This window comes from Callorhinchus milii, unplaced genomic scaffold, assembly GCF_018977255.1.
Source record: "Callorhinchus milii isolate IMCB2004 unplaced genomic scaffold, IMCB_Cmil_1.0 Scaffold16, whole genome shotgun sequence".
Taxonomy (NCBI): Eukaryota; Metazoa; Chordata; class Chondrichthyes; order Chimaeriformes; family Callorhinchidae; genus Callorhinchus; species Callorhinchus milii.
Window position 1 is genome coordinate 656,726 of NW_024704757.1, and position 23,274 is coordinate 679,999.

Below are 23,274 nucleotides of genomic sequence, written 5' to 3' on the forward strand. Positions count from 1 at the left end.
TGGCTCAGTTGAAATATAATTTGAGAGGCAAAAAATTACAAAATTACATCAAAGCCAAATTGTTCAACGGCTGGGATTCGGCTGACATGATCGTTACAAAATGTGTTACAAATAAAATGATCATCCTCTTCAAAATAAATCCTGTATGTGGGTTCATTTGTTGAACCTTATTGTTAGAGTGAGCAAATTATTGTTTGTTTAATCCTGACACAATCCTCACATATCCTACTCTTGACTTGTGCCTGGCTATAGTTCCATCAACATGATTATTAACAATAAATAATTCTTGCATATGGTATAGTGCCTTATCCTGTCGGAAGGACATCTCAAAGTGCCACAGAGGATTTTACTATGAAATTAAATGACTGTATTTGTAGGCAAATGCAGAAGTACAATTGTGCACGGCAATGTCCCACAAACAGCCAATTTGATTGGGAGATTGTTGGCCAGGACACCAGGAGAATCTCCCTTCTCTTTTTGAATGGTGCCATGGGATCTTTAACATCCACCTGAACAGGCAGATGGGACCTTGATTTAATGTCTCATCCGAAAGACGGCACACCCGACACTTGTCATTTTTGGAGTGTCAGCTTACTATGTGATTCCACAGGCCATGTGCCTACAGAATATGTGTGAGCTTGTATTGAGCCTCAGTTAATGGCCACCGGTTGGTTTAATTTATTTTACTCACAAATTCTATTGCAGCTGAACCAAGCCTAGAAGGTTCACTACAGCTTCTCTGATATCCCCTCTGATAAACTTCACTAGAGCATTTGGAGCGAGAAATTCAATACAATAAAACTAGCAGCCCTGCCGGAAGACTTCAGCAAACAGAGATAGCACATGAACCCAAATGTCACTTCCATTCTCTGAGAATATCTATCAAAGTAATAAAGACGTAGGTCCAAGCAGCAATATATTAGTGTGTTGTTCATCCCTGCTCTCCAATTATGATACAGTGGAGCCCCATTGTAAAATCCATAAAATCCCAACAAGTGTTACAATCAGTCAGCACTCCAGCATTCACTGTGACATCAGTGGCAACCAGTGTTGGTGATCTGTTATCTGTGTCAGGTATCAGCACCCCAATTATCCGCAATGGACTCCGAAGCAGACGTTGATCATGGGACTGCAAATCCGACAAAAGAAAACAATTGGTGCCCGCACATGCACAAAGGTTGCTATGGCCGTGACTTATGGCTTTTTGTAATCTCACAAGCAAATACCACAACCTTTTTTTTGCTGTCGCATGGGTAAGTTTTCATATTTACACTACTTTTATTCGACACAGAGATTGAAAAATAAATTGACAATTATATATACATGTATAGCATTAGAGAGAGAGATACAAAAGATAGTTAGTGAGCGAGAGAGGCAAAGAGAAAGAAGATCAGGCACAGTGCAGTTCTATAATGACAGTATAACCCCCGAAGGAACATGTTTTTTTAGTTAGCGTTATGGCCAATTTGTGCTTTGCCTGATTGCAAATTATCTGCACTGTTTGCTTACCTACAATAGAACGGGTGCCATTGGCTCCCTTCCTATCTGAGGCCTGAAATTTCTCATGGTCTCAGCCTTAAGGCCATTGCCTTAAAATGTAAGATCTCACAGAATTTTTTAAAATTCAATTCAATTCAGGCAGTCAGCTCCATCATCAGCCAGCACACAGGAAAGCAAAACACAGTGATTTGGGGGATTTATTTGGGGGATTGTTGCCCAGAGCTCCCTTCCCTTTTTCAAAAGAGCCATGGGATCTTTAACTGCCACCCAAACAGGCAGACAGGACCTTGGTTTAATGTCTCGCCCGAAGGATGGCTTAGGAATGTCAGGAGATGGCTTGTGACAACAGACCAAGAAGCAAATCTTGTATTCCCAAATTACAACAACAATAACAAGATTCCATTTATTGAGCGCCTTTCACGTTGGAAGGACGTCCCAAGGTGCTGTACAGTTGGGTCAGGACCCGAGCATTGGGGGGAAATGGTCAAAGTGAGGGGAGGGAAGGGAGGGAGCGAGGAGGGGGTAGAGAGTCGAGAGGGGAGCTGAAGGCACGGTCAAAGAGAAAGGTCTTGAGACCGGTCTTGAAGGAGGAAAGGGAAGAGGTGGCGAAGGCACTGAGGGATGGAGTTCCAGAGCCTCGGGACTGAGAGGCTGAAGGCCCGGCCACCGATGGTAGGGCGGTTGGGGCGGGGGATGTGGAGCAGACCGGAGCCAGAGGAACGGAGGGTACGGGCAGGTAGGTAGGGGGATAGTAGGTCAGAGAGGTAGGAGGGAGCGAGGCCGTGAATGGCCTTGTAGATGAGGATGAGGATCTTGAATTCGATCCTCTGGGGGATGGGGAGCCAGTGGAGGCGAGCGAGGGCGAGGGTGAGGGTGATGTGGTCGCGGTGTCTGGTGCGGGACAGTACACGAGCTGCAGAGTTGAATGACCTGCAGTGTGGAGGGAGGTGGCGGGAAGGCCGACGAGGAGAGGCTTCCCATAGTCCAGCCTTGAGGTGATAAAGGCGTGGACCAGAGTTTCAGCCGCGTGAGGGGTGAGGTAGTGCCGTAGTCTGGCGATGTTCCGGAGGTGATGGAAGGCGGTGCCAGTTGTGGCGCGGATATGAGGGAGAAAGGACAGCTCAGGGTCGAACAGAACCCCGAGGTTCCTGACTGGCTTTACAGTCAGCGAATTCAGCGAATACATATAATTATTCTCCTCACAATCATTCAGATATAGTTTTGTAATGTCTCCATCTTTGCTGGAGTTGGAAGTAGATAGGTTCTCTTTCCCCTGACCCTGAAGGATACTGGGAACTGGAGGAAGGCCTGGCCCTGTTTCCGCTCCTTCGCCATGCCTATTATCATCAATTGTCGGAGTGGGGGGTGAGTTGTGATGCTAGTTATTGGGACGCTGACCAGATGAACCTGGGCAATACCAAGTTTGAGTGCGCAGAAGGGAGAGTGAAGTATCTGCTCAGTCAAAAGTGCATAAGATTCAACAAAGCAAGTTAAACAAATCAAGCAGCTCTTTTGTGTGTTCAATTAACAATGTAACAGTTTGTTTGCAGCCTTTCTATCTTTCAGGAGAGCGAGAAAGTATTAAAATGTAATATAGCATCAGAGACCAAAATACATTGAGGGTTCGTTACACCAGTGAGCTTACTCTTGTGCTTTGCTAGAGTCCCATAGCTACTGCGAGGAGCAAGAGAATGATTTTACATCTCATCTGCATCTGTTTGATTATATTACAAAGATTATGTGGGGGATGAGAGGTGCACTCTATTCTTTGAGTGAACCATTTTAACAGTCATCAATACTTTATCTCCTGTTAAAGAGAATACGAGAGCTTGCTAATACAAGTGCACTAGCATACTTTGAAAACTCAAGGCTGACGAAGCAGTGGACTTGTTAACAGTGACTGAAAACAAATGTATTGAAACCAAGCAGGCTTGCGATAGAGATGGATACTTGGATTAAAACCAAAACATCGCCAAGGTGCAGGGTTGCTGGGATCGGCTCCCAGTAATCAGAAGGTCGATTCAAAAGAAACTGCTGAAATAAATGTCTCCTCCTTTCAGATGCTGGAGTCACACTGGCCTCAAGTGTAATGGTCAGCTAGTAACAGAGCTAATCTCCTGAGAAATGCAGTCATTTCCATCTCTCCTTCTCCCAATTTAACCCTGTTGAAATTGATTGCGTCTATCACACAGGTTGAAGCGCTCCAGTTCTCCTCCAGCCCAAACTCTGACTTCCACAAGTCTAATGCCACAATCATTAAATACCCTAGAGTGATCCCGCCTCATAACTGAAATTGTGAATATATGTTAACTCAGGCAGTCAAAATAATTATTTTAATCAATGGTTAGAAATGCTTATGTTGAATAGATACCATTTTGTTAATGGTTAAAAATGATGATGTTGGCTAGAAAAATATAAAGAGATGTGTTTATTACAGCTGACATCCTGACTGACTAAGCGCTCTGAGATGCCGTCCGGCATGGAGGGCACTATATAAATCCAAGTTGTTGTTGCTGTTGACTGTGGAAAATCGATTATAAAAGATGTATGGCTTTGTTCAGTCTAGGACAGAGCATATCGGGGCTGTCCACACAAGAGCCATCTTTCATGTGACGATATGAAGCGGTGAAGCAAATGTGTTGTCTTCGGGGTTAAAATCCATCAGACTTGGACTGTTTCATCAACTTTCGTTGACCTCCAGCAATTTTAGGAAGAAGGAAAACTGCAGAAATTCCAGAACATCTGAAATCGTTTGGAAAGTAACGGGATGAGAAGAATAACAACATATAACAACTGTCGAGTAAAGTACACACCTCAGCTGTACACCATTGAAGATTCAACTTTGACTTTGTAATCAACGAACCCAAGCAAGTTGTGTCGGGTCTGAATCAAGAGAGTACATTTGAGAATTTTACCAACTGACTGTGTCAAAGGAGCAAAGATCCTTATGGTTTATAGACATTTTATTGATTTTATATTCTAATACGAACATTTATGCATGTGATTAACTTTTAAATGAACTAGCAAATTTTACATTTCTGGTTAAGTAAAAGCATGAGTCGCTGAATGTCTTTGGTTCCTCTGTTCTCAGGTCCTTTATTAAAAGTGAGCTGAGTAGAATAAGTCAGTCTTATTCTGTTCATTGCCCAGAACCCAACAGTCCTTTATATAGCTAGTAAAGGTTGACGGGGTTATGTACAGTCTCCTGACCCCAAGATATTGTAAATAAAACCCACTGCGGTATGCAACTGTCAAATGCAAGGATTATTATATTCACTTGCCTGACAGCACCTGGAATCTGACAGATTACTGTTCTAGGTTCAGACATAACTGAGGGACACAAGGAACTGAATTCACTTGTAACCACTTTCTGACACTGTCAACACTACAGGTTTGTGCCCTTATGCAAAAGCCTGCCTCTGGCTGTAACATGGAATGTAAAATGGACATATTCCTGTTATAACAACAAAATTTATATAGCGCCTTTCACGTTAGGAGGACGTCCCAAGGTCCTGGACAAACAGAGTTATGGTCAGTGTGGGAGAGGGCAGGACGGGAAGCAGGAGATTGAAGGCCCGCCGCCAATAGTGGGGCAAGCGAGGCGGGGGATGTGAAGCAGGCCGGAGCCCGCTGAGCGGAGGGATCGAACAGGGTGGTAGGGGGTTAGGAGGTCAGAGAGGTAGGGGGAGCAAGTCCATGGAGGGCTTTGAAGGTGAGGACCAGGATCTTGAACTGTATCCTCTGTGTGATGGGAGGCCGGTGGAGATGGGCAATGATGGGGGGTGATAGGATCATGGAGCCTGGTGCGGGAGAGGACACAGGCTGCAGATGATCTGCAGGCGGTGGAGGGAGGAGTTGGGGAGGCTGACAAGCAGTGAGTTTGCATACTCAAGCCTTGATGTAATGAAGGCGTGTATTAGGGTTTCGGCGGTCTGTGGTGTGAAACGTCAGTGTGAATGAGATTCCCTGTTTGTTCCATGCTTACTGGAGATTCCAAGTCAGTGGAATGTGGCAATGGTTATGTGCTTGAAGTCTGAACTCATCCCACAAACAGGGAGGCGTCATTCTGTTACAAAGCTGGACAGCTCCGAGCTACTGATACAGCTAAATTTGCCTTCAGTGCTTCCTGATCTCCAATTACTTCTCAACCATGAACTCTGTTACTGAGGCAGTGACATTCAGCCGAAGTCTTCAACTGCACTGGTCAGTTCCACTTCTCCCTTACTCAGTGTCCATCCCTGCCACTGCATCGTGCCCCGAGGCATTATTCTGCCTGAAGGGTGCTGTATAAATACAAGTTGTTGTAAGGCAGTCCCATACGTTAAATGAAGTCCTGTTTATTTCTTCAGGTAGACGGTAAAGATCCCATGGGACTATTTGAAAAGAAGAGTCTCTCCTGCTGTCCTGGCCAACAATCCCTCAGACAAAATTGGTTATTTAATTAATGGCTGCTTGCAGGATGCTGCGGTGCACAAATTGGCTGCCGTGTTCATCTGCAAAAATACAGTTTCTACATCTTGCAGTGAATCCTGTGAAGTGCTTTGATACATCCTCCTGACATAAAGGGCTGTATATCAAATGCTGGGATTATCAGCAAGACTGGGAATAACATGTTCCGCCATCCTGTGGTGAGGGTAGCAACTGCACCATCATAGCAACTAGACGACTATAGAAATTTACAGCAAGGAAGAAAGCCGTTCGATTCCTTTTGGAGTCAGTGAAGCACACAGGAACTGGTGAAATCCCATCCCAATAGAGCCTGTGTTGTGGGTCACACGACCTGGCTCATGTTGCTGACCCTTTTCACTGGTAATAACTATCTGGCATTCCAACAACTTGTGCTCCTCTCACCGCAAGATATATATTGGAAATCCATACTGGTAATTTTTTGCTGACCTCAAGAGATTTGTGGCTCCAAGTTTCTGGGTATGACTGTTGCCAGTTCATATTTCACAAGTGATAACAGATCCTCCATGATGTTCTTTTGTATCTTTATGCTAAAGGCATGATAATATTCTGTACTGTCCCTTCCATGATCTCTTGGGATAAACTGAGAATGCTTTCAGCGGACTGATGTAACCGTACAAACTGGCAATAGACCACATAAGTAATTAAATGTATATCAAAAATAAAATTTCGATAGTGATTTTCAAAAGGGAATTGGATATGTTCCTGAAAAGAAAAAAATTGCAGGGCTACAGGATAAGAAAGGAAGAGTGGAACTAATTAGATAGCTCTTTCAAAGAGCCAGCACAGGGCATGATGGGCTGAATGGCCTCCTTCTGTGTTGTAAAAGTCTATGAAAATTCTCCCTCGTACTTTTCATTCTCACCAGCATGCAAGAAAAGGTCCAAGTTAAGAAGCCACTGGATGTTCTTTGCAGAGTTATTTGTGAGGGAAGCACTTGGGGATGTGCTGCCTAGAAAAGATCTGTTTAGTTAGGGAAAGCATTGAGGGCAATGACTGATGATGGAGGGAGCTAGGGGTAAGAAATTAATGGGATGGTACCATTCTAGAAGTCATAAGATCACTCAAGGAAGCTATTATGGACAAAGAACTGTCTCCATCATCAATACTTGGTCTTTGATGTCCTTACCCATGGAACAACCCACATCTATAGATTACCTTTCAACTTTCACATAAAAGAGCATCTCAAAGTGCTGCATAAAAATAGGATTAATTTGAAATGAAGAGTAAGTTTGTAGATCTCTCGGTTCAGATAGTTGTGGGTTTGAACCTCACATTGGGACGTTGAGCTCATAGTCTGAGCTGATCCTCCATTGTAGTGCTGGGCGGAATTACATTGTCAGAGGTACTATCCTTTGGATGGGACATTAAACTGAGGTCCTGTATGTGTCTGTTCAGTTTGTGTACTCATAATAATATTGAAAAGGAGATTCTCCTGGTGAACTGACCAAATAAATTAATCATTCACCTCATGGTTGTTTGTGAAACATTGCTGTGGCAAATCAGCGGCTGTGTTTGCCTACAACATACATGGTCAGTAGATATTACAGAAAATGATGTGAAGTGCTTTATTAATTTGAAGTTATAGGCACTATATCAAATGCAAGAGAGGCTTGTTTCATGGTTCTTTGCAGGATATTGCTGTGCGCAATTGAATTGCTATGTTCACCTACATATACATAGCCTACAAACACAAATATTGCTTTGTTCAAAATACACTTCACAGCATATATATCCTGTGAAGTGCTATGCGTCGTCCACCCAATGTGAAAGGTACTATATCAAATGCAAGGATTATTAAGACTTGTTATTATTAACACTCTTATGGAGGCAAATTCAGCAGCTAATTTGTGCCAGCGATGTCAACAAATAACGATGAGAAGTGTAGACAAATGATCTGAATTTTGGGGAGATGCATTTGGAGAGATAGGGATGTTAGTGAGAAACTCCCTGCTCTGCAGAACCACAGAGTTAAAGTAATAATTTTTGAATCAATATTGGTTAGCGTTGAGCTAGTGTTGAGGTCTATAGGCATATCCACAAATTTGGTTATGAACAGAGCAGAATGATTATTGAACAAGTCTGGCAATAGTGCACGTAGTGCAATTAATGTAGTTTATATGGATTTTCAAAAGACATTTGATAAAGTGCCACATAAGAGTCTTGTAAGCAAAATAGAAGCCTACAGTATTAAAGGGACAGTGGCAGCGGATACAGAACTGAAAAGGAGACAGAGAGCATAGTGGTGGGGAATGGTTGTTTTCTGACTGGAGGGAGGTGTGCAGCGGTGTCCCCCAGGGATCAGTATTGGGATCACCGCTGTTTTTGATCTCTATAAATGACCTGGACTTGGGTATAGGGAGTGCAATTTCCAAGTTTGCAGATGATACTAAGCTGGAAACATAGTAAACCGTGAGGAGGATAGTAACATACTGCAAATGGACATAGACAGACGGGTAACATGGGCAGACACGTGGCAGATGAAGTTTAATGTGGAGAAATGCAAAGTGATGCATTTGGGGAGGAAGAATGAGGAGAGACAATATACGCTGATGGTACAGTCTTAAAGGGGGTGAAGGGACAGAGAGACCTGGGGGTCATATAAGTAAATGTTTGAAGGTGGCCGGACAGGCAGATACAGCTGTTAAAAAAGCATCCGGGATACCAGGCTTTATAAATAGGGGCATAGAATACACAAGTCAGGAAGTTATGATGAACCTTTATATAAACACTGGTTAGACCTCAGCGAGAGACTGGGTTCAGTTCTGGGCCCCACACTTTAGGAAGGAGGTCAAGGCATTGGAGAGGGAGCAAAGGAGATTGACCAGAATGGTACCAGGAATGAGGGGCTTCAGGAGAGACTGGAGAAACTGGGATTATTCTCCTTGGAGCAGAGAAAGTTAAGAGGAAACTTAATAGAAGTTTTCAAAATGATGAGGGGATTCGATAGGGTGAACAAGGAGAAACTATTCCCACTGGGAATAGTTGAGGACACCTACTTAAAATAGTTGTTAAAAGAAACAGAGGAGAATTTTTTTCACACAGTGAGTTGTTCGGATCTGGAATGCATTGCCTGAAAATCGGTGGAAGCTGATTCTATAACAACTTTTAAGAGAGAAGTAGATAATTATTTGGGGAGGACAAGTTTGCAGAGCTATGGGGAGAGCGCGGGGGAGTGGGATTGATTTGGAAGTTCTTTTCAAAGAGCTGGCACAGGCATGATGGGCCGAATGGCCTCCTTCTGGCTGTATAATTCTATGATTCTATGAATACTAGAGCTTAGTGAGATCCCATCTACTACATCACAAAGTGTCAGCCTGTCTCATTATATAGCAACTAGCCTCTGAGTCAGAAGGTTTTGGGTTCAAGCCGCGACTTGGAACTCACATAGTCTAGGCTAACACTCCAGTGTAGTTCTGGGGGTGCACTGTCTCATTGCATCTGCTGTCCTTTGCAAGAGACATGAAATGGAGGTACCGTCTGCTGGTTCAGCTGAACTGGTGTCCCATGGCATTATTCGAAAAGAGAAAGGAGTCTCTCCTGGTGTCCTAGCCAACAATCCCCCAAATAAAAATTGGTTACTCACTTTACAGCTGATTGTAGATCATTATCGTGCATCAATTGGCTGCTGTGTTCGTCCACAAAATACAGTCACTAAACTTATACTGAATATTGTGAAGCATTTTGAGACTCTTTCTGACTGAAAGGCACTACATCAAATGCACGGATCGTTAATATCTTCCAGAAATCACAGACAGAGTTGGAGACTGAAATGTCACACTGTAAGGAATGTGATCAGACTGGAGGTCAGGTAAATTTGAGGTAGACACAACAAGCTCAAGGGAGGGACTCAAAACTGTGTCATGCGGGAAAGAAAAACATTTTTCCACATTTCATCCAGAAACACGTTCTGAGCTGTATCCCTGGATGCACCTCTTTATTAGTCTGTCCGATATATCTGATACAGATGACATGCAAACACAACATTTAAACCGATTAACTGATCTACACGGGTTCAGGTTATATACATACTCATCACTTGAACAGATGTGAGCTTTCACAATGTGAATGTCACGTTCACCAGCGATGTGAGGAGGGAATCTTCACAACTGAAGATTTTGAAGACTGCAGCACCTGGCTGATGTTTTATTCATCCAATCAGACTCATCTTCTCAGCACTCGGCTACAAACCCTCGCAGTCAAAAATGCTGTGATCATTCATTAGGATTCTCAGCGCATCTTAATTCACGCTGTCAAGGCAATGAGTGTATTACACGCCTCTTGGCAATGAAATGTGAACATCACTTTCAAGTTTTTGCACTGCTTCTCCTATAGACCCAGGATTGTGCTGAGAAATATTTTCACAGGCTGCCAATGTTCTGAATTAAAGGTGAAGATTGCTATCCTAATGTAGAGTAGCCATTCCAGTTCAGGTGGTCTCGGGGCATCTACAAATTGCTATTAATGGTTTAATCGCTGCCTCCTCTACGGGCATAATCCTAGCAGACCTCTGCCTTTTAGTAATAAGATTGGTGCAGTAATAGCACTCTCGGCTCTGAGTCAGAAGGTTGTGGGTTCAAACAACAACAACAAGATTCCATTTATTGAGCGCCTTTCACGTCGGGAGGACGTCCCAAGGCGCTGTACAGTTGGGTCAGGACCCGAGCAGGGGGGAAATGGTCAGGGTGAGGGGAGGGAAGGGAGGGAGTGAGGAGGGGGTAGAGAATCGAGAGGGGAGCTGAAGGCACGGTCAAAGAGAAAGGTCTTGAGACCGGCCTTGAAGGAGGAAAGGGAGGAGGCGGCGAAGGCACTGGGGGATAGAGTTCCAGAGCCTCGGGGCTGAGAGGCTGAAGGCCCGGCCACCGATGGTAGGGCGGTTGGGGCGGGGGATGTGGAGCAGACCGGAGCCAGAGGAACGGAGGGTACGGGCAGGTAGGTAGGGGGATAGTAGGTCGGAGAGGTAGGAGGGAGCGAGGCCGTGAATGGCCTTGTAGGTGAGGGTGAGGATCTTGAATTCGATCCTCTGGGGGATGGGGAGCCAGTGGAGGCGAGCGAGGGTGGGTGTGATGTGGTCGCAAAGCCTGGTGCGGGACAGTACACGAGCTGCAGAGTTCTGAATGACCTGCAGTGTGGAGGGAGGTGCGGGAAGGCCGGCGAGGAGAGAGTTCCCATAGTCCAGCCTTGAGGTGATAAAGACGTGGACCAGAGTTTCAGCAGCGTGAGGGGTGAGGTAGTGCCGTAGTCTGGCGACATTCCGGAGGTGATGGAAGGCGGTGCCAGTTGTGGCGCGGATATGAGGGAGAAAGGACAGCTCAGGGTCGAACAGAACCCCGAGGTTCCTGATGGCTTTGAGAGGTGGAGAGTGCAGCCTTGGATGCTGATGCTGTCAGCGCCTGAGGTGCGGAGGCGCTGACGTGAGCCAATCAGGAGGGCCTCAGTTTTGCGCACGTTGAGCTGAAGAAAGTTGTCTCTCGTCCAGGACTCGATGTCGGACAGGCAGCTGTCAGGACATCGGGGGTCGTGGAGTTGAGGGTAGAGGAGGAAAGGTAGAGTTGGGTGTCATCCGCATACATGTGGAAGTTAACCCCATGTCTGCGGATGATGTCACCAAGGGGGAGCATATAGAGGGTGAAGAGGAGGGGACCGAGGACAGAGCCCTGAGGGACACCACACGAGACAGTATAAACCATTTGTGGAGACAAAGTGAAGACGGTGGGAGAGGTACGACCTAAACCACTCAAGGACAGGGCCTTGAAGGTTTAGGTGGGAGGACAAGCGGTGGAGGAGGATAGCGTGGTCGACCATATCGAATGCTGCCAATAGGTCGAGGAGGACGAGGAGGCAGAGGGAGCCCTGGTCACAGATGATCAGGATGTCATTGGTTGACCAGGGCAGTTTCTGTGCTATGGGCAGCACGGAAACCCGATTGAAGGGGTTCGAATAGTGAATGGTTGGAGAGGAAAGAGCGCAGTTGGGAGGCGACAACTCGTTCCAGGACCTTGGACAGGAAGGGGAGGTTGGAGATGGGCCGGTAGCTTGATAGCTGCGACGCATCAAGGGAGGGTTTTTTCAAGGTGGGAGTGATGGTGGCAGTTTTTAAGGGAATGGGAACAGAGCCAGAGGAGAGGGACAGGTTGACGATGTCTGTGATATGTGGGGCAAGGAGGTGGAGCTGGGAGATAAGGAGTGGAGTGGGGATGGGGTCAAGGGAGCAGGTGGTGGGTTTCAGGGATAGGATGAGTTTGGTGACAGAGGGTGGGGAAACGGGTACGAAGGTGTGTAGGGGAGGATGGGTAGGAGTCGGAGTGTGGGAGGGAGGGGGTGGGGGGATGTTGGAGGGGAAGTGACCGCGGAGCGGATTCCCTTGATCTTGGATTCAAGGAAATCCAGCATCTCCTCGCAGTGAAGGTTGGAGGAGATGACCTGCGCGGGGTGGCGGGGGGGACGGAGGAGTTGGGATGTGGTAGAGAACAGTAGCCTGGGGTTGTTCTTCGCCTCCAGGATTATCCTGGAGTGGAGCGGTAGATTTTGAGGAGGTTCAGCCAGATTTGTCGGTGGACCGTTAGGCCAGATTTGACACAGGTGCGTTCAGCGGCCCGCACCTGGCTCTTCAGTGAGCGGAGGTGGGTGGTGAACCAGGGGGAGGAGCGAGAGTAGGAGACAGTACGGGAGGTGATGGGGCAAGAGTATCGAGTGTGGAGGAGAGGGTGTTGTGGAGGAGGGTGAGAGCAGAAGAGGGGTCAGTGAGGGTTGAAGGCCAGAGGGAGAGGAGTTCAGAGGACTCCAAGGCAGCGGTTAGGGATTGTGGGGGTAACTTCTTCCAGGGGGGTAGAAGATGGTGGTGGGTCTGGTGGAGGTGGGGAGGGGGGTGGAGGTGGTGAAGGAGATGAAGTGGTGGTCGGAGATGGCCTTGTCGGTAATAGTGACATCCGAGACACTGAGGCCCCGGGTGATCACCAAGTCGAGTGGGTGGCCGTGACTGTGAGTGGGGGAGTTGATGTGGAGGGAGAGGTTGAGCGAGGAGAGCAGGGAAGAGAAATCTGAGGAGATGGAGCAGGAGGGGGTGAAGTGCAGGTTAAAGTCGCCCAGGATGATGAGGCGATCAGAGCAGAGGCAGAGAGATGTAAGAAGTGTTGAAATATTGGAGATGAAGGTGGGAGAGGTTTTAGGGGCCGGTAGAGGAGGAGGATTTTAAGTGAGAGGAAGGAGGGGTGGGAGAGGGTGAGGTGCTCAAAAGAGGGGAAAGAGCCAGAGGAGTAGGGGGATAGGGCAAGTGGTGTCCTTGAGATAAGGGCAACACCACCGCCACGGCGGTTGGGGCGAGGGATGTGGTGGGAGGTGTAGCCGGGTGGTGTGGCCTCCGTGAGGGGGAAGGTGTCGCCTGGGGTGAGCCAGGTTTCCGTTAAGGCCATGATGTCAACGCTCTCATCAAGGATGAGATCGTTGATGACCAGGGCCTTGTTACAGAGGGAGCGGACATTTTGTAGTCCGATGTGGATGGAGCGGTTGACAGAAGGGTGTGTGGGGAGGGAGGGGGGTCCAGGTTGTGAGGCAGGGGTGGGGGAAATGGGGATGAGGGAGGAGAGGTTGGCTTCCCGGGTCTGTGTCCGGGTTGGGTAGCGAGAGTGGTGAGGAATGGGGCAGTCGGTGTGGCTGCTGCTGGACAGCCAACGCCGAGTGCCACGGTGAGCCCGGCGGAGGATTCCCAGGCTGGAACAGAGGGAGGTTGTGGGAGGGTCAAGTGGGGATAGAAGGCGAGAGGGACGGAGAGAGAGGAGAGAGCGGGAGAGATGCAGAGGGGGGAGGGTTTGGGGGTAGAGAGGAGGGAGGGAGGGGGCTCGGGTCATAGCGGCAGCCATATTGCGCACGCGGGGACCGGGAGTGAGCGGTCAGGTGGATGGACACATTATCCCATGGGCTGGGGCAGCCAACCTAACAGGACCATGGTGGGCTCTGAGCCCTGGGGGGGGGGGGGGGGGCACGGAGGATTTTTTTATTTTTTTTTAGTTGCGCGCACACTTCTGAAAACTACAACTATGACGTCAGCGGTTCCCCCGCTCCGCCCACACCCGTTCCCTCCTCAGCCCCACACGCTGCACACCCCGTGCTGCACTCCCTGCCGCCACTCCCTGTCTGGCTGGACTCCCTCCCGCGTCGAGGTTAAATACCTGAGAGGTAGGCCCAGCTCCTCCCCGCACTGTCCTGGCGCCGCTCCCTGTCTCCCAAACCCCACATCAGGACTTGGAGTCACATAGTCTAAGGTGACACTCCAATGCAGTGCTGAGTTTTGTGTTGCGTTGACGGAGGTGCTGTCCTTCAGGTGAGATCTTAAAGCAGGTCCAGTCTGCCTTTTCAGGTGGAAGTTAATGATTCCATGACACTATTCGAAAAGAGAAGGTTCTCCTGGCGTCCTGGCCAACAGTCCCCCAATTAAAATTGGTCACACACTCCATGGCTGTTTGAGGGACACTAGCTGCCGAGTTTCACTCACAAAATACGCAGTCTATCCACTTTACGGTATATCCTGTAAAGTGCTTTGAAATATCTCAACAACGTGATAAGGTGCTACATCAAGTGCAAGGATTATTGATGTTATTATTAATTCCAGTTATAGGCTTTGCCCTAGACCTTTCGATAGTCAATGGCATCCATAAACGATGGATCTTTTTTATTCTATAATGGGAATACAATCCTGATTTTGAGAGTGAAAAACAACATGCTCTGTATTGTTTCCAAATCAAATATTCCCTGATACCCTCTCCCTTCCTCCTTTCACTCTTGCTATGTACAAGTAATGCTCTCTCATTGTCCAGGTGTGAATAGAACCTGGTATCTTCTGAGTTTGTATGGCTCAGGTCTGTAATCAGTTCCATCAACTGTGCCTCTGAGAGAGCTCAACAACATGGCCTTAGGATAATTTTTTGAACATGGAAAGACAAAGCCAGCCCAGATACCAGCTAACTCCACACTTGCAGCTCAGTTCAAAGTCAGTTTACAGCACATTGTTACATTTAGTCAGTGATCACAGAGCAGAGGGACTGTTGTCAACAATTATGTTGGGTAACAATTCACCAGCCACACGTCACACTGAGTTTGATGGTGCTGTTCGCAGTTCAACAGGGAATGGGAGCAGCGTAACGGCAGCAATACCGGCGTGACACTCAGTTAGTTGAGCTATTTAGCCTTAAAACTGTGACATCCTTAATATAAAGGCAATTTCCTTCTGGATGGAGGAGATATAATCAGAAAGAAAAACAAACCTTTACATTTGACAAAGACCCTATAACATCACAAGGTGTTAAAGTGCTTCACAGAGTTTTTGTGTCCTCGCTGCTTTTCTCTGACCTGTTTCCATTGCATCAACATATTTTTGGAGGCAGAGTGCCAGTGTCACACACCACACTCTAAAGGTGCCTGATCTAATGAGTTATACTGGGTAAAAAATAACTTGTTTCAAAATATAATCATATCAAATGCTCCTGAGGTGTGTCCCAGTACTGGATTAGTTTTGTTGACCACACATGATACCCTCAATGAAAGGTTAATAAATGGACCCCCAAATCCTTTCTCTTTTACTATCTCACAGACATTACAGTACAACAATACAAGAAGAGGCCATCGGGACCATTAAACTTTTTTATTGCTCAGTGAATTCCCTATCCAACTAGGATAAATTCTTAACCCTAGTGACTTGTCTGCTCTGCTGATGAGCCAGGCTGGCTGGTCTGCTGTCAACAATGATCTAGAGTACAGCGGACTTGCCTGGTTCAGCGACCAGACCCCTGAGACCACCACGGAGAATCAATTCAATTCTGATCCAATATTCCATTGCCTGGTACATCACCTTGAGTGTCTCTTGTGCCATTGACCATCACAGCAAAAGCAACAAGAAGTAATTGTGCAGTAGTTACTGTGGGGTATTGTATTGTCAGAGTAAGGGAGTGTGTCTATTACCTTATAATGTCGATATGGCCATTCTTGGCAGCCAGGTGAAGAGGGCTGGTACTGTTGGGATCAGTGATATCTCCTGGCTTCGCTTCCAGCAGGGCTGCACACATGTTACTGCTTAACAGCAGCTGAACCACCTGAACATGATATTCAGTTAGTGCTGAAATCAGCAAGCAACCACAATCACAGTAACCTGAGCTTAACACAGATAAATAGAAAGAGGAGGAGGCCATTCTGCTCATCAAGCCTGTTACACCACTTTATTGCATCTTGGCAGATATTTTAATTTCCACCCTTTCATCATACCACTTAATAACTCTCATAGTCCCTTGCTTAAACAACCCCTTTTAGGTAGGGTGAACTTCTCAAAGCCAACAGAGGCAATGTACAGAGTGTTCATAAAGTCCTGCTACTTCTATGTGTTTTTTTCTTTCTTTGAATTTTTATTTACTATCTGCCATGAAAATGATGGCGCTCACTCACACTGATCATCTAAACGTCTGAATACAATTAAGCACTTGTACAGAATACAATTAAGTACTTCTAAATACAATTATCATCATTCTTCATGTGTTTGTTGGTCAGTGCACTGTTAAAAAAAGAAACATGAAGGTAACAGGACTTTGTGAACACCCTGTAAACTCAGAACGATGCAAGAGATTCTGAGAATTTGGTGGAGATGCTGGGTCTCGGACAGTGAGTGTCCACTTGACCATTAATGGAACTAACAAGCGTTCAGAAACCTAACCGGAAAACCTTAACATCAGTCATAACTCCACGTTATTCAAACCAGAAACCTCTTCCAAACAAAAGTGATTGAACATAGTAGCTTTATCTAGAAACTTACCCCAACTCTGCCGAATTCACAAGCCAGGTCCAAGGGAGTCTTTCCAGCAATGTCCACTATGCATGGGTTTGACTGGTGCTGCAGAAGCATCTCAGACTAGCAGGAAGAAAGAAAGCACATTGGACCTTAGCCCAGGGCCTCGTCATAGGAAAATAGGAACAGGAGTAAGCCATTCAGCCCCTAGAGCCTGTTCTATCATTCTATTAAATCATGGCTGATCTGTACCTCAACTTCTTTTACCTGCCCTATCTGACATGGCTAAGGAGCAACAGGAAAAGTTAGTTACAGAAAAGTTACAGTAGAAGGTCCAAGAGCCAAGACTAAGCCAACAAGCATATCATTCCAACACACAGTATCAATTGTTTGTTATTACACAATTCATAACTTCATCTCCAACTCACACTCATTCTGTCCCGCAACCTCAAAACTGGAACTCTCCAACCCCTTCATCTCTCCTGCCTACAATTTCTAACATTGTTAATCTCTAAGACCTTCTACTTGATTTCTCTCTGCTCTTCAATCTTGGCAGTGTTCTCCACTTTGAATCATAATAATAATAATAGGCGCTTAAGCTAGATTTCTGATTTTCATGTGCGATTTCAAAGTAATATAGCTGTCAGGTTAAGGGACAAGGCCTCCGATGGAACATTTACAACAATCTATTGCTCTCTTACATTTCTCATTTTTAAATGGATTCAGTCCCATGTCTCCCATGCCTACCTTAGGGTCATAATCCTTAAGAGGACAATTGGATGCAAGGCAAGACACAAGACACAAACGGACATTAACTGAATTAGAGTTGCATTGCTTTTGTCCACAGGCACGTTGCTGGCCTAAAAGTCAAACAGAGGTTGTACTTGTAGCCATATAAAGTCCTCGTGCATGCAACCCAATTATAGACGTGTCTGTCTTTGGGGAGAGAATTCAGGCCATGTCATTCAGTTCATTTATAACAGCCCACGCCAAAGGGAGACAGAAGCTTTGCAGAGAAAACGGCTTCTCTCACCACATCATAGTGTCCGTGCTGGGCAGACAGGTGCAGTGGGATCTGGCCTTCATCCGACTGCGTATTGACAGTTGATCCCGCTTTTAGGAGCATTTTCATCGGCTCGACCTTCCCCTGCCAGGCTGCATAGTGAAGTGGCCTCATCGCTAGATTCAAGAGATGAAGAGAGGATTAAACTTTCAAGGCTTTCAAGGCCATTCATGGCCTTGCCCCCTCCTACCTCTCTAACTTGCTGACTCCCTACGAGCCTGGGCGCTCCCTCCGTTCAGCGGGCTCCGGTCTGCTCCATGTCTCCTGCCCGACCCACCCTACCATCGGTGGCCGGGCTTTCAGCCTCTCTGCCCCCACACTCTGGAACTCCATCCCACGGTCCCGTCGCCTCGCCTCCTTCAAGGCCGGTCTCAAGACCCTTCTCTTTGACCGTGCCTTTGGTCTCCCTCCCACTTCTCTGCCTTCCCACACCCCTACACCACCCCTCCCCCATGGTTGGGCCCCGACACCTGAATGTTCAGCGCTTTGGGACGTCCTTCCGACGTGAAAGGCGCTCTGTAAATGTCACTTTGTTGTTAAAGAGAGCAAACGATATATGCTAGCAGGTTTTCACCACTGATCCTGTTTTAATCTCCCTTTGTATTTCCCTGATGGCCTAGTGAGTAAAAGACACTGCTCAGTGCACAATACACATGATAATGTTTTGGTCTCTATTGAGTTACTGATCTCATCTGAGGAATAATAATAGTAATCCTTGCATTTGATATAGCATATCATATCTTCGAGACATCTCAAAGCACTTCACAGAATATACTATAAAGTGAATTGACTGTATATTTTGTGGGAATCAGCTAAGATTAGCCTCACTATCCCTAGTTTAGGGATGGGGCAAATCAGCTATGATTTCGCTCCTGTGCTCAGTATCCAGACTGTGCAAGAATGCGGACATCAGTTAATAATAATGATGCTTGCATTTGATATAGAGCCTTATCACATCATTAAGACATCACAAAGCTCTTCACAAAATATATTGTAAAGTGGATTGACAGTGTATTTTGTGGGAAAAAACCATCAGCCAATTACACTCAGCAATTTCCCATAAATACTCGTGGATTCAATGACCAATTTTTATTTTTTGAGAGATTATTACCCCTGAGATATGGTAAAGGCAGCCTAGGCTGTGTCACTTATGCCTCAGTCAAGTAACCAACTAACACTTACTGCCACCACTGTGGCCCGATTAGTGAGCACTAGGCTGAGTCACTAGATAGTGCCTGGCACCTCTTGACCTCTTCCCCAGTGGAAGAAAAGGGAAATCAGCTGCTTTTCAGGAGAGGAGGATCTACAGGGCCAAGGGGTATAAATTGGAGGAGAAACGTATTTGAAAAAAAATCTTCACAAAATAAAAGTCTCATAAGATTTTATTCCTTATAACATTTTAATATTGTTATAGGTCATAAATAATATCTCTCCTTTCGGGAGTTGGAGCTACAAGTCCAACAAAAATAAATCAATAGGAAATAATCCCCAGTTTGAAAAATCTCAAGATATATTATCAAATTATGAAAGTTTCAGGAGTAAATCAAATTGGAAAAAAAACATTGTATTTTGTGTTCAGAGCTCTCAAACACAACCCCACATGAAGAGCACCATATAAACGCAAGTTGTCATTTGTTTTATGTTTAATTTAGGGAATAGAAATGCAGACATGAGTTAATCAAGTGGAGGGAGGGAGAGAAATGCTGGAATTTAGAACTACGAAGGTTAAAATAGCAATTCAGAAAATGGCCTCCTGTGGTGGAGGCCTGAGCGCATGGAAACGTTAAATTTATAAAGGTATTTTTCAGCGAGTGATTAATTTCCTCTTCTGAATATTGAATTAACCTGATTGCATCTCCTAGCAACTCTGTGCAAATATACAAATGTCATCAGGGTTTATGTGGCGCTCTTCCTGGCAGGTTGTAGTGTGTAACACATACGGTATTTAATTCTTAAGCATTGTGTATAATCCCATTAGGGACCAGCTTCTCAGTGGATGAATTAAACTGGCTTCTACTTCCTTCTTGCTGTCTGTTTACAAAATTACTCTGCTTTACTGCAGAGTAATTACGTCTTATACTCAGGTTTGCTGTTTTCCAAGTTTTATTTATTTTAAAATTTCGACGGATAATATCATGCTTGATTTACTTTTTGAACTGATTTTTCAACCATCTTTGCAAATGCAAAATTGGCCGAATTCCAGGTCTTAAAGTCACCGTGGACATGAATTCTTGCCCGCTATGTGTGTGCGCTATGTGTAGGCAGCAGCCATTAACTTGATGTTTGTGGGACCTGATCTGATGACCTTGGATGTCAAACAAACCCATTTGTTTGGTTCAAAATTATTAAAAAAAGTGAAACAAAATATTTAACAAGGCAACTTCATCTTTCTCTACTTGGAAAAANTTGGAAAACCCGACAATTACCAATTTCTACTTAATACACTGAGGTCAGAGTTTCTATTGCTAGGAGCTCTTAATTATCAAAGCTCCACAATCTCATTGACCTGAGTGCAACTGACTCTGGGAATAACTTTTGAAAGAAACATGTGAAAGAATTGAATTTTTATATGAACAACAACAACAAAATGACATTTATAGAGCGCCTTTCACGTCGGGAGGACGTCCCAAAGCGCTGAACAGTCAGGAGTCGGGACCCGAGCAAGGGGGAGAGGTGGTGTAGGGGTGACGGAAGTGAGAGAGGTGGGAGGGAGACCAAAGGCACGGTCGAAGAGAAGGGTCTTGGGACCAGCCTTGAAGGAGGCGAGGGAGGAAGTGAGGCGACGGGACCGTGGGATGGAGGTCCAGAGTGTGGGGGCAGTGAGGCTGAAAGCCCGGCCACCGATGGTAGGGCGGGTCGGGCAGGAGACATGGAGCAGGCCGGAGCCCGCTTAACAGAGGGAACGGGCAGGTTGGTAGAGAGTCCGCAGATCAGAGAGGTAGGAGGGGGCGAGGCCATGGATGGCCTTAAAGGTGAGGATGAGGATCTTGAACTCGATCCTCTGGAGGATGGGGAGCCAGTGGAGTCGGGCGAGGGTGGGAGTGATGGGGTCACGGAGCCTGGTGCGTGAGAGTACACGAGCTGCAGAGTTTTGGATGATCTGCAGCTTGTGAAGGGAAGAGATGGGAAGGCCGATGAGGAGGGAGTTCCCGTAATCGAGCCTTGAGGTGACGAATGTGTGGGTGAGGGTTTCGGCAGCCTGAGGGGTGAGGCAGTGACGGAGTCTGGCAATGTTGCGGAGGTGTTGGTAGGCAGTGCCAGTCATGGTGCGGATGTGTGGGAGAAAGGACAATTCAGGGTCAAACAAGACCCCCAGGTTCCTGATTGGCTCAGTGAGGTTGTGTGTGCAGCCGTGGAGGCTGATGCTGCCAACGCCCGAGGTGCGGAGACGCTGGTGTGAGCCAATCAGGAGGGTCTCTGTCTTGCTGACGTTGAGTTGGAGAAAGTTGGCCATCGTCCAGGACTTGATGTCGGACAGGCAGTCGGTCAGGACACCAGTAGTGCTGGAGTTGAGGTTGGAGGCAGAGAAATAGAGTTGGGTGTCGTCCACATACATGTGGAAATTTACCCCATGTCTGCGGATGATGTCACCAAGGGGGAGCATGTAGTGGGTGAAGAGGAGGGGACTGAGGACAGAGCCCTGAGAAACACTGCACGAGATGGTGCGGGTGCTGGAGGAAAAGCCGTTTGCAGAGACGAGGTGGAGGCGGTGTGAAAGGTAGGACCTGAACCAGTCAAGGACAGAGCCTTGAAGGTTGAGGTGGGAGGAGAGGCGATGGAGGAGGATTGAATGGTCCACGGTGTCAAAGGCAGCGGAGAGGTCGAGGAGGATGAGGAGGCAGAGGGAGCCCTGGTTACATATGGTCAGGATGTCGTTTGTGATCTTGGAGAAACAGAATATTCCTTGCATTCAATATAGCACCTATAATGTCAATGTCTAAAAGTGTCTAAAAGTGCTTTGCTGGTAATTGTTATTCAGTGTGTTGACTGTATTTGTAGGTAAACGTAGCAGTCAATTTTCACACAGTAATGTTCCACCACTGTCATGACCCACTTATCAGGAGGATTGTTAGCGAGGATACCAGGAGAAACTTGGTTCTCTTTCCGATAGTATTATGAAATTTTTAAAGTCCACTTGAATAGGCAGATGGGACCTCGGTTTAATATCTCAATCAATAGAAGGCACCTCCAATAATGCAGTACTCCTCCAGCAGCCTAGACAACTTGTATTGTCAACCTTTTGACCCAGAGTTGATAGTGTTACCAAAAAGCTGACATCTGTACAAGTGGAGTGTTAGAGTAACTTAATAATAATAATTCTTGCATTTGATTAGGCTCAAGTGCTGGTACAAGGTTAACCAGATTGGAATCCACGTAATTTGACAGAAAACGATAACTTATTTAAAAGAACGGGTTTCCAATTTAAGACTGAAACGGCCTAAAGGGTAAACCTAACAGAAATTTCAGGCCAAAAGTTGTGCTTGTAAAAACAAAGCCAGAAAAAAGAATAGGGATTACGAAGATAAATCAATCGCTAATAATAATCCTGCATTTGATATAGTGCTTTATTAAGTTGTTGAGATGCCTCAAAATGCTTCAAAGAATATATTGTAAAGTGAATTGACTGTATATAAATTGTTCCATTAAAATGGTGACTTTGCAAACCAAAAATCACCAATTGATATTTGCCATTTCTGAAAAAGGCTAGTGTTTTGCTCTTGGCTCGTCTCACGGTGAAGAAACCAACTGAAACGTCTGACGGAAGGTTTGAAAGTTCACAACTTTTATGTTACCTTTGTTGTCCTTGATATCGACCGTAGCCTGGGCCTCGACCAGCAGAGAGATGAGCTCAGTGTTGCCATTGAGGGATGCATGGTGAAGCGCAGAGAAGCTGCAAAGATAGATAGTGGGGGAGCACATGTTAATACAACATCAAAATGTGACCTTGCCTGAGTCCAACAATAATAAACCTTCCATTTCACACAGCACTTATCACGTCACGAAAACATCTCAAAGCAAGTTGCAGCGTTTATTGGGAAGTGTAGCGACTGCGTATTTTGTAGAAGAATGCGGCAGACGATTTTCACACACTAGGAAATTATTGACCAATTTTATTGGGGGATTGTTGGCCAGGACACTGGGAGAAACGTCATTATTATTAGAATAAGGAATTAATGCCAGAAGGTGGTTGATGGATTGGAGGTGGGGGAATGAAATAAGCAGAATTTGAGAATGAGAGGGTACAAGGGATAGAGTCAACGTATTGAGCTAATTCTTCATTTGGGAGCTGTTTTTCCCACAGTTCTTAAAAAGAAACTGGCTTTCAAATTCAGACTGCATTTAAGAATTACCCACAAGACAAAATGATTAAAGCTAAGATGTGGGTAAATTTCAGGGAGCAAATGTATCATTATAGGTGAGTACACAAAACAAAGTATTTACCATTGAATCTGCAACCAAAGCTTCCAAATATAAG

General features: G+C 45.9%; 1 protein-coding gene across 1 annotated transcript in view; it reads right to left on the reverse strand.

Annotated features, from left to right (window-relative positions):
- Positions 1-23,274, reverse strand: part of caskin1 (CASK interacting protein 1) — a 292,667-nt gene that overhangs the window by 58,695 nt on the left and 210,698 nt on the right. Inside the window, exons 3-6 of the mRNA XM_042341142.1 lie at positions 22,592-22,689; positions 17,769-17,914; positions 16,763-16,858; positions 15,922-16,052 (exon numbers count right to left, since the gene is read on the reverse strand). Of these exons, the coding sequence (XP_042197076.1) occupies positions 15,922-16,052; positions 16,763-16,858; positions 17,769-17,914; positions 22,592-22,689 (471 nt within the window). The remainder of the gene's footprint in view (positions 1-15,921; positions 16,053-16,762; positions 16,859-17,768; positions 17,915-22,591; positions 22,690-23,274) is intronic.